Source organism: Ovis canadensis, chromosome 3 (genome assembly GCF_042477335.2).
Source record: "Ovis canadensis isolate MfBH-ARS-UI-01 breed Bighorn chromosome 3, ARS-UI_OviCan_v2, whole genome shotgun sequence".
NCBI lineage: Eukaryota > Metazoa > Chordata > Mammalia > Artiodactyla > Bovidae > Ovis > Ovis canadensis.
The window spans coordinates 222,014,282-222,026,809 of record NC_091247.1 but is presented as its reverse complement, the minus strand read 5'-3'; the positions used below and the strand labels follow the sequence as shown (position 1 = coordinate 222,026,809).

Sequence of the window (12,528 nt, the reverse complement as noted above, 5' to 3'; positions counted from 1 at the left end):
TATCTTTAATCACTACTGAGCTAATCTGCCTGATAAAAACCCTTGCCTTCCTATAAGGGGATTTGCCCTTCCAGCGATACAATCCACTTTCTTCTATTAAAAACCTTCCATTTTGCACAACTTCCAGGAGCACCTTTCTATTTATTAGCTGGGGTGCTGCCAGATACATGAGTTATTTAATAACTCAATTAGATTTTCAAATTTACTCAATTGAACTTTGTGTTTTAACAGTGAGTTCTGTTGAAGCAGATAAAGAAATGACCGAGTCGTTTTTATTGTTTTTCGAACTTTCTGAACAAAAATTCAAAAGGAAAAGAAAAAAGCGGGGGGCGGAGATTCATGCGAGACTGAATTCATCTTCCAGACACACACACTGCTCTCAAGATAGACCTAGAGAAAATTCAGAGGAAAACTCTATGGCCGCCACCATGGACCAGACGGGAACCTGAAGGCAAAAGGACGGTGGTCTGTGAGTAGCAAGCCGAAATTCGGCACCAAGCAACTGAAATAGGGCTGTACACCATTTCAAACTCGGCTCGCAGCAAGGAACTTAGCACGCAGGAGCTCCTGAAAAGGGACGGCGGTCGGGCCCATTAACCAAGAAAATCTGCGCCCGACCGCGTCGGTAAAGTGCTATGAAATAACCTGGTAAACGGCGTGCTAGATAAACATAAAACGGTCGGCGCAGGGAAGACTAGTCCGGGTTCGCGCAAACACTCAGCCCCAAAAGTCCAGTCAGAGAAAGCGGACGGGTGGGAAGAGCCGCTAAAGTGCAGCCGCGGGCCGGGTCGCCGCCCTGGAACGGAGCCGACGCCCAGGAGAGAGATGGGGAAGCGAAGGGCGGAACAGGCACCGGGGTGGGACTCGCCGGGCCGCCTGGCCAGCCCAGCCAGCCCAGCCCCGGAAGGAACAGAGCTGAGGAATCCGGTACTTAGCTCTTCCTACGGCGAGCTAGCGGCGCCGCCGCCGCTGCTGCCGCGGCCCCCGAACTCCTAAACCCGCACCCCTAGGAGACCCAAAGCAGCCCGCACCCTGTTAACGGAACCGCCGCCGCGCCCCGAAGCCGGCGCCGCTGGCGTCACGCTGACGTCAGACGTGACGCCGCGGCCGGGCGGGAGCGGGGAAACGGCGCAGGAGGGCGTTTCCGGAGCACGCGCCGGGCGGGGACCGCTGACGTCGGCCTCAGGTGAGTGCGGTCGCCTGCCCGCCCGCCCGGAGCGCGGCCCAGGTGGCGGCCCGCAGCTCCAGGTGGCTGCCCGCAGCAGTGAGAGGGCGAGCGGCAGCGCGGCGGCAAGCTGTCCGGGCGGCGCGGGGACCGGGGTTAGGGGAGCGGCGGGAGGGCGGCTCGGTTTTTGCACTCACGTGACGGGCGGGGAGGTTGGGGTGGGGGCTGCGAGCTGGGTGGGCCCAGGCCCCCGAGAGCGAGGCGAGCTGTCCGGCCCCACCCCTGACTGGCCTGCGCGTCGCCGCGAAGGACCTTCCCTGGGGCTGGGGCCGGGGCGGGACCCGCCTCGCCGCTTCCCGGGGCAGCCCGGTCCTCCGCGGTGGCCCGCACCACCGCCGGAGCTGACAGGAGTTGTCTTCTCTGTAGGGCCGCGTCGAGAGGGTGAGAGTTCGCGCTTTCCGAAGGAGCTGCGTCCGCCTCGGCCTCTCGAGGTCCCGCCGCACCCGAGAGGATGGAGAGCCTCCCCCGAGGCCGCAGCAGGGCCCGCGAACCCACGCCAGCCAGCCCTCGTTAGCTGCTCGAAATTTGCGTTTTATCCGCCGCTTAGGCCTTGTCTCCCGAGCCAGTAGCTTCGTGGTTCCAAAGAAATGGAAGAAAAGGAGCGATGTGACCGATTCCATTCGGTCGTCTTGCCTTGAGGCCTGGTTGGCATTTGCAGAGAGAAAATACAACAAGAAAATCGTTGGGTTTTTTTGAAGGGGGTGGAAGAAGGAAAACAAGGTCTTTGATTTTACACGGTTTTTTAAAACTTCTGCACTTTGACAGTGGCGGTGAAATATGCTAATCCAAAAGTTATCTTTTTGTTGAGAAGAGGGGGATTATTTTTCCTTTTGAGTCCAACCTTTTCTTCTCCCCGTGACAAAGCATAAATCATGGACACCAGAAAGTAAGGTGGACCTCAGGAATTCTCAAAAGACTGAGAAGCTTACATTCCTCCTTGGGAGGGAAGGGTGGGGTGTTTTTAGCCCTCTCTGGAACCTAAAAGGAAAAACATGAGTTGCGTGCCATGGAAAGGAGACAAGGTCAAATCTGAATCATTGGAGCTGCCCCAGGCAGCACCCCCACAAATCTACCATGAGAAACAGCGCAGGGAGCTCTGTGCTCTGCACGCCCTCAATAACGTCTTCCAGGACAGCAATGCCTTCACCCGGGAAACGCTGCAAGAGATTTTCCAGAGGTAGGAAACTCCCCTTCTCGTTGGGGTCTTTATACATACAGTTTTTGCTCTTTCTGAATTTCTGTGCATGGGGCAACTTCTCTGCTGCATAAACCTTCAAACTAACGGCTTATTAGCTAGATGCTGTTAGCAGGTGTAAGGGACACAGGAATGGGAAAGAGAATCAGGACCATTTACTGAGCACCTCCAGTGGGCTAGGGTCAGTGCTAAGAGCCTCAGTGGTGTTATCTCAAGGGATCCCCTCTACAGTCCATTGGAATGTGTAGTTATTTCCAGTTTGTGGATAAAGACAGGGCTCAGAGAAGTTCAGTAATTTGCCCAAGGTAACATAACAAGAAATGAAGCAAGCCAAGGTTAAATCCAGGTTTGTTGCTGTGCTGTTGACCACTGTAATATTAGTGCTGCTCAAGTCCTGCCCTCCAGGAGTTTTAAGAGCCTAGAAGGGGAACCAGATAGGTACACACTCAATCACCTGTCATCAGAGTTGAAATGTTGTGGGTTCCATAAGAAAGTTCTTGCACAACACTCGGCTTCTCTATGAAGCCATGTGCTGGCCTTGGTGCTTTTTATATGGTGTTTTGTTTAGCTCTCTTAGTCCATTTACTGTCTCTATTTTACTGATAAAGAAAGAGAAGGAAAGGTCAGGTAATGTCCAAACAGCTTTGAAGTAGCAAAGCTATAATTTGAAGCTGACTCTAGGTCCCCTCCCCTTTCTACTTCATTCCAGATGGCCTTGCTTATCTACTTTGCAAAGTGCTACCAGACAGGTTGATAGAAGTTCAGCTTTTTTCTCTCAGCTTTGATGTTTTAAAATTTTTCTCTCAGAGAGTTTGAGAAATGGTTCGGCAGTGTCTGGATGAGCAGCATGTCTGCAGTCCATAGCAACTTTGGCAGTGAGCCTGTCTCACTACTCCAGCTTCTAAAGAGTTATCCTGCTCAGTTCTCAAGTGCGGAGAAAGCTCAGGAATTCTTCAAGCGGTGCATGTTGGCAGTTACAGAAGATCCTTCTCTGACTCCATTCAGAGATGAAATTATGGTCCCAGGAGGGCCTGAATTACAGTTGAGAGCAACCTTTCTGAGGTGATTTTTGAAGCATAGGTATGGACCTTTTACCCTAAAAGAACCATAGGCCCTCTTTTAAAAGAATGTTAATCTTGTTGTGCTGACAGAGTTATAATGAGGGTAATTATTTTCCAAGGTCAATAATAACCATAGTAATGCCTTAGCAGGCATTGTGTCCTTTGCATCATAGCCATTACCTGGCAAGTAGAATGAACTCTCTTCAGGAAATAGGGCCCTGGGAGATGAGATGATTTGTCTCAGATTGTTGGAGGCCAGTCCTTTAGACTGCTTCCATTTGGCCAGCCATTAATACATCGTTACTCCTGACTAAATATTTGCAAATTATTTCCTAATTGAAGACTAGGGAGAAGGAAAAGACCCTGAGTGCTTGGATGTGCTTAGTACTTTGAACTCTGACAATCTTACAACCTGATTAGGAGTGACCCTAGGAAACCAGAATTCACCTTAAGCAATTTACCCAGTTTCACTCAACTAGCAAAAGTCGAGTACAAGATTCTGTGTGTCCATTCAGAAGTTTTTCACTTCGGTAAATTTGGCCCAGGCCAACATGATGATAATCACTAACACAGATGAGCACTCACTCCGTGCAGAGCACTGTTCTGAGTGCTTTCCTTGTGTTACCTCGCTCCTGACACCCATCTTACAAGGTAGATCGTGTTACTTTTGATTTTTTCAGATAAGGGAACAGAGACCTATTAATCGCAGGATTTGGACCCAAGCTTTGTGAATGGAGGACCTGCTTTCCTAACTGCCCTGCTCCTTCCTGAATATTGGGAAGGGGTGTCAGAGCAATTATATCGTCAGTAGCTGCTCACGATTCTAGGAAGTTGGGCCTGGGTCTGAAGATGTGGACTGTGATTATAAGCTGTTCATGGATAATATCAGGACTCTTTCAGCTGTGTTTTCCCCGATTGAAAGAATGCTAAATATTTACTAAACTCACATAGAACCAAAGTTCTGTTCCTGGCTTTTGAAGCTTTAGCAAGTTGTACTGCATTGTCCAGTTACCTGTCAGCATGATGTAAATGTCCATGTAAATATGAGAATATTTGTACCCTACCACTCGAGAGGTGGCATTCTGTACAGAGTATTTAATATGGGAAGATTCTGTGTGAATACAGAGAAACAAAGAAGTGTGAAAGGAATCAGAGGGGAAAAAAAAGAGGGAGAAGAGGTGAGGGAGAGAGGATGGAATTTTTTAAGCAAACATTTACTAGCTGCCTGCAGTGTGCCAGGCACCACTCAGTGCTGTAAAGAAAGCAAGCTGAAGAAGACTTAGCCACAGAGAAGTAATACAGCTCAGAACTGTACATTGACCCAGCTTGAGAATAGATTTAAGTGAATTAGAACTTTGGAATTTAGAGCAGTTTAAAGGGAAAAAGATAATCTGTTTGGATCTTAACAGAAAAGAGCAATGTTGACAGTAATGTTAACTAGGTAATTTTAAATTCCCAGATTCTAAGTTCTGTGCTGTTTTGAAGATGTTGATAAATGGTAGAAATGGGGAAAAGTTTTTGATTAATGCCATTTGTTGAGAGGAAGTTCGTCCTTGTAGTTGAATTCTAGCCAGGTAGAAGAAATACAAAAGCAGGGTGGAGTTTCAGTGCAGTTGTGGGTATGAGATGACTCATGGTAGAAATGGAAATGAATAGGGATTTGGAAAGGACTGAGCTAATGACAGCAACGCAGGAACAGGGCAGAGACAGTCCGGTGTGACAGGCTCAGTCCAGGATTTGAAGGTAGTGGTCACGACTGTAGTCATAGCGAGAGGTTGGAAAGGATGAACAACTGAAATTGGAGAAAAGATCAAACTATAAGGGATTACAGATGCTGGTGAACATCCTCTGCCACAGAGAAGCCCTTCTACCCCCCATTAAAAAGTCCCTGAGCACACATTTAAAGGGAGGAGCCACATTAAAGGTATGGTGGTTGTAAACTGAGAAAATGTGTTGTTGAGTGTTAACCTCTAGAGATTTAAATTTGCTTATCCAAGGGCCAGGCAGACTCCTCCTCATCGCCACCACCTACAGAACCCTTCGGTGTGCCTGGCCCTGTAATCTGTGCTTTTATGTATTTAAAAATTTAAAAACACGTTAGGAGGTCCCGAGCCATATTTTCTAAGGTCACACCTCTTCAGAACTGATAAAAAGGAAAAAATTGAGAGAAAAGGAATCTTGATGAAATGTTTCCACATCTCCTTTTCATTGAAACCTGAAACATCACCTTAGACAAACACGGTGGTAACCACAGGAGAGGACCAGAGCCTTAACTGAGGACGCAGACATCAGGGGAAAACTGGAACCCATCTTCTCACTTGAGGATGACTTCACGTCTCAGGGCTCTTACGTCTGCCTTGGTGACAAAAATGAGAGGCTAGTGTATAGTTCAGAATCTCCGTGGAAATTATTAAGACAGTCTTTAACAGGAGATCACTGCGGAATCTCAAGAAAACATTCCACTGAGACAGTAGGATTCCCATGGGATTCAGCGGGAGCTGTATTGAGGTATCCAGGAGACTGTTGAGTGTAGCTTTAGGTTTAGAGGTGAATTCCTAGCTCTGCTACTTACTAGCTGTATATGACTGTGTAAGCCACCCTGACCTCTGTACCTCAGCTTCCTTGTTTACACTGTGGGGTTAATCTCAAGATTGCTGGAAGGATTACGTGATAAATCTCTTAAAAGTAGCTAACACAGTGGGCACCTGATTATTGTTAAAGTAAAAACAAGTGCTGGTTTAATGGGCACAATGGATAGAGCCCACTTCTTCAAAAAATTTTTTATCTTTTTTTTCTTGTTGGTTGCACCCAGCCTGTGGCAGCTTAGTTTCCCAGCCAGGGGTTGAACCCGTGCTCCTGCACAAGAAGCACAGAGTCTGAACCACTGGACCACCAGGGAAGTCCTTGGATTCCACTTAGTCAAATGACCTCTCCTCTAGGATTGAGATGGAAACCATTCTTGGCCTTTCCTATATTGATTGGTTTGGCAAACACATGGTTATTCAGTTGCTAGTGCCCAGCTATGAGAGAGACAGTCACCTCACTTTGGGCATTTATTTGTTTAGCCACTCCTCCATCTGCTGTTTCGTTGGACAAGTGTGAAATAACTGAATTCTTCAGTGGTCCTATAAGATAGGAATAGTTCCCATGTTTACAGGTAAGCTAACAGGCATGGAGATTAAATCTCAAAATTGATACTGATGCTGCTTGGATGTGAACTCAAATATGTGTGGTCCTTAGATCGCTCTTTTTTTTCCTACTACATTGGAGTCAAGAAGGGTTTCATGGAAAAGGCTGGGTGTTAGGTGGAACTTGAAAAAGCTTTAGGATTTAGCTTGGAACAAGGACTAGGCTAAAGAAAAGAGGCCACACGGTCATGGTACCTGAAGTACACTAAGCCCAGTGAAAGGGAAACAGCACATCAAGTAGGCTGCGAGGGCCGGAGTTGGCCAAGGAGGCAGTTGGCTCCATCAGCAGCTCTTACGTAAGTAACTGAAATGACACTTTGGTGAATGTGGCAGGAACATACAGGCTGAGTAGGCGGAAGGAGTGTTTGGAAGCACGGAGGTCAATTTAGGAATCTGTTTCAAAATATCCAGGTGTGAGATAAGGGGCCTCCAGTTAGGGGGAGAGAGGAGGAATAGACAGGCAAGGGTTTGAATCTGAGATAGAAGATGTAGGGCAAGGGGAAGACGCCCTTGGAAACTCTAGTCCTCAAAGATGCACTTCAAAAAACTGCAGTCAAGGATGTTTGGAAACTGAAACCTTTTACTAACCCGCCTCCCCAAACCCCACCCCCAACCGCTGTCTCCTGGAGACTCAAGGTAAATATTGGCATTTAAGGGGTAACCTGTTTCCGTGATTCATTCAGCTACTGTACTGAGCACCTTCTGTGGTCCTTGGGAACACACTGAAGGGACAGCACTAAGGGTCAAGCCTGGTAGCAAGTTAGGTGGCAAAAGAGGTGGAAGACTTGGCAGTTTCTCCACTGGAACCTTCGTGCATCTACTGGCTGGAGACTTCACTGAAGGGGTCGAGATGCTGTTGAAAAGTTGGTGAAAGAAAGCAACTCGATATATCTTGAGATAGGCTTTCTTCCATAGGCTTTCTCATTTACTCTAAGTGCCCAAGAATGCACTGAGAGCCTTTATCCTATCAAGCTACATTTTAGACCCAAGCCAAGGGACTTGGCTGGCCTTTCCTCTTATTAGCCCACAGGCAAGTCAGAAAACGTCCGGTAGTAACCTGGGCTGTAATTAAATTGGAGCAGGTGGATGTAAGAGGAAATGACTGGGAGAAAGTTAAGGTTGGCCGGTGAGAAAAGGTCTCTAGGGCAGTAACACTTGAGACCCACATGATGAGGAGCAGGCCGAGTGGAGATGTAGGGGAAGAGCATTCCAGACATCGGAGACAGTGAGTGCAGAGGCCCGAAAGAGAGAGCTTGTATGTCCAGGTAGTAGACAGAAGGTCTTTGTGCTGGGAGGTAGTGATGAGGTCAGCAGAATCCTAAGGGTCTTACAGACCTGCCAATGTCATTTAGATCGTATTTAAGTGCTTTGGGAGCCTTGGAGGGTTTAAGCAGCGGCAAGAGTATGTTGGAAAAATGCCAGTATGGTTGCTGTGTGTAGAGTCTAAGATCTCTTAAATTTTTAGAGTTGACTGCAAGATCTGATTCTCTTCTGGAGATGGCAGTTAGCAGCCTCCTAGATGGCCATTCTCCACCTGTATTCCTGAGGGACTCAACGACATCTCCTTGGGGTGAGATGTGTGCTGCCCCACCTTTCTGCAGGTCCTGGCCTGCGCAGCCGGCGAAAGCAAATTAATAAGGTCGGAAATGCCTCCAGAACTGACCTTATCTGAAGATGGAGGAGTGGCTAAAGAGGGCTGACTCAAAGATGGCTCAAAGCCAGCAAGCGAACCAGACTGCAGTTGAGTTTTGCTTGTCTGGTGGCAAAAGTATTTTTCAGTTGGTGTATTTTCTTTCAAATTCCAGTATTTCACACACGTGTATATTTGGAATACCTTTAGGTGGTTCATGCATTTCAGTTTAATACTGTTTTTAATCACTTTCCCTGTGGCCCCAGTTCATACATTGATGTTACCTGTGTGTAGGCCTTTGAGTATTTAATAATTAATAATTACCAAGTATGCAGGCCTTAAATAGAAAGCATTTAAATTGTAAAAAGTAAAACTAATGACAGATACTACCCATGCAAATCAAAATATCAAATCCTATTTTCTAATGTTAAAAAAAAGGCTGTATCAAAGCAGGGAGATCAGCAAAGAAGATTTCAGAAAAGGGAAGTCTGGGGATTTCATAAATGAGAGATTTTTCTTTATATCCATTGAATTCACTATAGACGCACTTTCTAAATGGCAGGCAGATAGGTGCCACCACTGCTGAATTACTGTTTTGCGTCAAAAGAAAGATAAATCCCTAGACAGCAGGAGCCCAGACTACAAAATACTTTAGTAAAAAACTGGTTACACTAACTTGAGCGGACGGCAACAGGCTTCCAGGGGCAGTGGTGTAAAGTGTCTTCTGTCCCTGCCAGTGTGGGGCCAGGAGGGCTTGGGCTGGCCAGCCGATCTCAGCTTCCCTCCTGTCGCATTTGCAGGCTATCGCCAAACACCATGGTGACCCCCCACAAGAAGAGCATGCTGGGAAATGGGAACTACGATGTGAACGTCATTATGGCAGCACTTCAGACCAAAGGCTATGAAGCTGTTTGGTGGGACAAGCGCAGGTAATCGAACCAGGCTTGACTTGAAGGGATCTGACACTCAGCTGGAAAGGAAGCCAGTGGTGGGGTTACAGCCAGGGAATCCTGGGGAGCTGGCTGACACCGTGGGGCCTGACTCTGTTTCTGTTCTGCAGGGATGTTGGCGCCATTGCTCTCACAAACGTTATGGGCTTCATTATGAACCTGCCCTCCAGCCTGTGCTGGGGTCCCCTGAAGCTGCCACTCAAAAGGCAGCACTGGATCTGTGTTCGAGAGGTGGGAGGTGCCTACTACAATCTCGACTCCAAACTGAAGATGCCTGAATGGATTGGAGGCAAGAGTGAGCTCAGGTACCTGTGTGGCTGGTGTAGTGGCAGGTTGAACTTACCTTTGGGTATTTGACAAGGCAAGTGTGAAATTCCTAGCTCTGTGGATCCTCTCCCTGTTGTTACTTAGAATCATAGGTCTTAGATTTAAAAGACCTGAATCTTCCATGGCCCCAGAGGATGTTAAGTCCCCTGGTGGAGAAGTGCCATTACCTTGGATGCTGGCTTTCCGGTTTGGTGGGACTGCTCTTGTAACATTCTCCAACTTAGACGGTTGTGACAGTATAGCTGCCAGTTCAGAGAAAGGAAGACAGACATTTGGGCCTAAATTTTCTTAGGACCAAAGAAGGAACCGTTTCTTTTTTTTTTTTTTACGATTAGAAGTTCTTAAGAATACTTGGGGCTCTCTTCCTCACAGAACTGGCTACTGTTGGCAGTAATATATGAGGATGAGCAAAAGTTCAGATTGGAAATTTAACTGGAAAGATTGAGAGGTAACCAAACGTGCAGTGCTCCAAGAACAAGACGACTAGACTGTGTTCAGGACTGCCAGGGTATAAACAGCAAGGTTACTGCCTGGCAGTGAACATGTGGCCCCAAGACTGGCATTTGCAATTTTACTAGCATTTCATTTTCTCTTTGATGTACCCTTTTTTTCCTGTAGGAAATTTCTAAAACATCATTTGCGAGGAAAGAACTGTGAACTCCTGCTGGTGGTACCAGAAGAGGTGGAGGCCCATCAGAGTTGGAGGGCTGACGTGTGATGCAGCCCCAGCCAGCCTCCCGCCACCTCAGCCTCCTGAAATCCTCCGTGCTGTGCTGCAGCCTCTACCATGGGTCTGCCCTTGCCACTTCCCCAAACATCTCATCGGGTTTTTTTCCCCTCTGATTTGACAGTGCAATAGGACAGATATGTGGACTGTTAGAAGGACCAACCAGCGTTACTTGCTCCTGGAAAAGGAAAGCAGGAGCTCTGTGTGCTTAGGGTGAGCTGTGGAGACCTTGGTTTTATTTTAGAGAGGAGAAAGGAAGGTGGGTCTCAGCTGCCTCTCCCGGTTTCTGTGAGGGCTTGGCAGAGGCTCTGCTGGAGTTCACTGCTGCTCTGACCCCCGGGGGACGCTGCCTCCCCGTCCCCTTCCCTGGCAACCGGTGAGTCTGAACACAGTCCAGACAAAGCCCATGGGACTGGCTTGAAGGCCTCAGAGCAGAAAGGCCTCTCAGGAAACCATCTCCAGAGCTGCAGCAGCCACACAGCATGCTATCTCCAGCCCTCAATGCCACCCTGACCCCGTTTTTAAGAGTGGTTTATGGCCATCCTTGAAGTCTGATAATGAAAAAGTTCTCTAATATTCCATGCCGGGTGGTTGAATCCTGCAATATTCTAACATGACAGGGTGAGCTAGATACCTAAGAGGATGTGGCCAAAGCCAGGCTGGGGACAGGCATGGACAGCCTGTCTGCCTCACTCCAGCTTCGTCCCTGCCACTTCACTGCACTGGTTAGGTTTGGGGACACAAGACAGGCCAAAGGGCAGTTTTCCCAGCTGACCTGCCCCGGCAAAATCAGAAACAAATAAGACTGCCTTCACCATCAAATTCTACTAGTTTGAGACAGCGTTGGGCAAGGGAAGTATTGTGAAGCTAAGCCCTCAGAGATTTGGAGCAGCTCAAATTAGTAGAAGTCTTAGGCTTGGAGTCACTCTGGTGACCAGAAGCAGAGCCCTCACGTTGGGTAGATATGTGCATTCTGCTTAGGACCTGGGTTTGTCATCTCTCTGGAGTCTCCTTTACAGATCAACTGAGAATTGACCCCCCCCCCCCCCCCGCCCACCTCTTTAAATAGCTATAGGCCACTTTTCTCCTGGTAACTTTGGAAAACAGAAGGAAAAGTGTTAGACTACACCGCCTGTCACCAAAGGGGCCGTGGTGGTCTCAAGGCAGGGGGTAGGCAGAGGTGGCCTGTTCAGCCCTTCACAGATCAGTGGTCTTGGCAGGTGAGAGCTGCCCCACTGGCCAGACTCCTATCCAGCAGCAGAGCCAGCCTGGGGCTTGCATGTCCAGCCTGAGCAAGCTTAATGGGACGAAGCTGAGGCTTTCTCCCCACTGACTGGAGTGCATGTTTACACCAGCACTTTTTCTGCACATGTATCTTCAATCCCACAAGGCCAGTTTTTTAACGCTGAGTAACAGAGGCCACCAAGCAGCTACTGCGTTTCACCCTCTCAGCAAGTGGCCGCAGTGTCTTCTGCCCCATTTTCTACACCAGACCTGCTTGGCACCACAGGGAGCTCGTCACCCCTGCTCAATGACATTCCAACCACCACCAGCCAGAAGTTACAGCCAACCTTGCTGTCACAAGCAGGAACTTGGGTCCATGGGCACTGTCTGTGATGTAAGCCATTTCCTGGGAGGAGGAGAGAACTCACCACCAGTCTGCTTGGGCCCCTGCAGACGGCACTTCACTTCAAAGGAGTCCTCGTGCACTTGGAGGCCATAAGCCAATGGGATATGCAAAGATGCTTAACCATTTCAGGGCTGGTTCCTCTGTTCATATCCAATTCTGGTGCTTAGGAACAGGGACCTATGCTGATGCCCAAGGGCAGAAAGCCCCACTTCCTTTAAGGAAGTGGGCAGGCCTGACCCTGATGCCCAGTAAGGGGCAACCCTAGGCTTTGTTTTTTTCTTGCTTTTATTCCTTTTTGTTGGCCTTGTGCTGGGTTTGTTTACAAAAGATGTATTTTGTTTAACCAAATATTAAAAATGGAAAACTCCATACATAAATTTCATGTCTGAATCCTGTAACCATGTACATTTTAAAATGTGAACTTTAGTTTTAAAAGGCATTCATAACTGCTCTAAGTCCTCTTTCAGAGACATACTGTGCTTTGGTCAAACCTTTCACTTCAAAAATCCAGACAGAAGATTCACCAAGTACGACTTGATTCAAAAGAAATCTAAGACATTTCTCAGTTTAACTTAAAAAACTAGGCTCCACAATA

The 12,528-nt window shown here is 47.9% G+C and overlaps 1 protein-coding gene across 4 annotated transcripts; it reads left to right on the top strand.

Annotated features, from left to right (window-relative positions):
- The first annotated feature begins 362 nt into the window (after window positions 1-362).
- On the top strand, window positions 363-12,310 carry JOSD1 (Josephin domain containing 1). Of its 4 annotated transcripts, none has more exons than XM_069586024.1 (5): window positions 363-469; window positions 1,592-2,402; window positions 9,100-9,228; window positions 9,360-9,554; window positions 10,195-12,310. In XM_069586024.1, exons 2-5 carry the CDS (start codon window positions 2,218-2,220, stop codon window positions 10,292-10,294), a joined length of 609 nt encoding a protein of 202 aa, XP_069442125.1. In that variant the 5' UTR covers window positions 363-469; window positions 1,592-2,217; the 3' UTR covers window positions 10,295-12,310. The 4 variants fall into 4 exon arrangements, with proteins under 4 accessions (XP_069442125.1, XP_069442122.1, XP_069442123.1 ...); XM_069586021.1 differs by having other exon boundaries at window positions 373-1,186; XM_069586022.1 differs by lacking the exon at window positions 363-469 and adding an exon at window positions 1,183-1,320.
- Window positions 12,311-12,528: the final 218 nt, after the last annotated feature.

Excerpts from the sequence above, each read along its gene's own strand:
- JOSD1 (XM_069586024.1), top strand. The coding sequence starts at position 2,218 with ATGAGTTGCGTGCCATGGAAAGGAGACAAGGTCAAATCTGAATCATTG. Across the intron at positions 2,403-9,099 it reads CTGCAAGAGATTTTCCAGAG|GCTATCGCCAAACACCATGG; the intron begins GTAGGAAACTCC and ends TCGCATTTGCAG. Across the intron at positions 9,555-10,194 it reads GGAGGCAAGAGTGAGCTCAG|GAAATTTCTAAAACATCATT; the intron begins GTACCTGTGTGG and ends TTTTTCCTGTAG.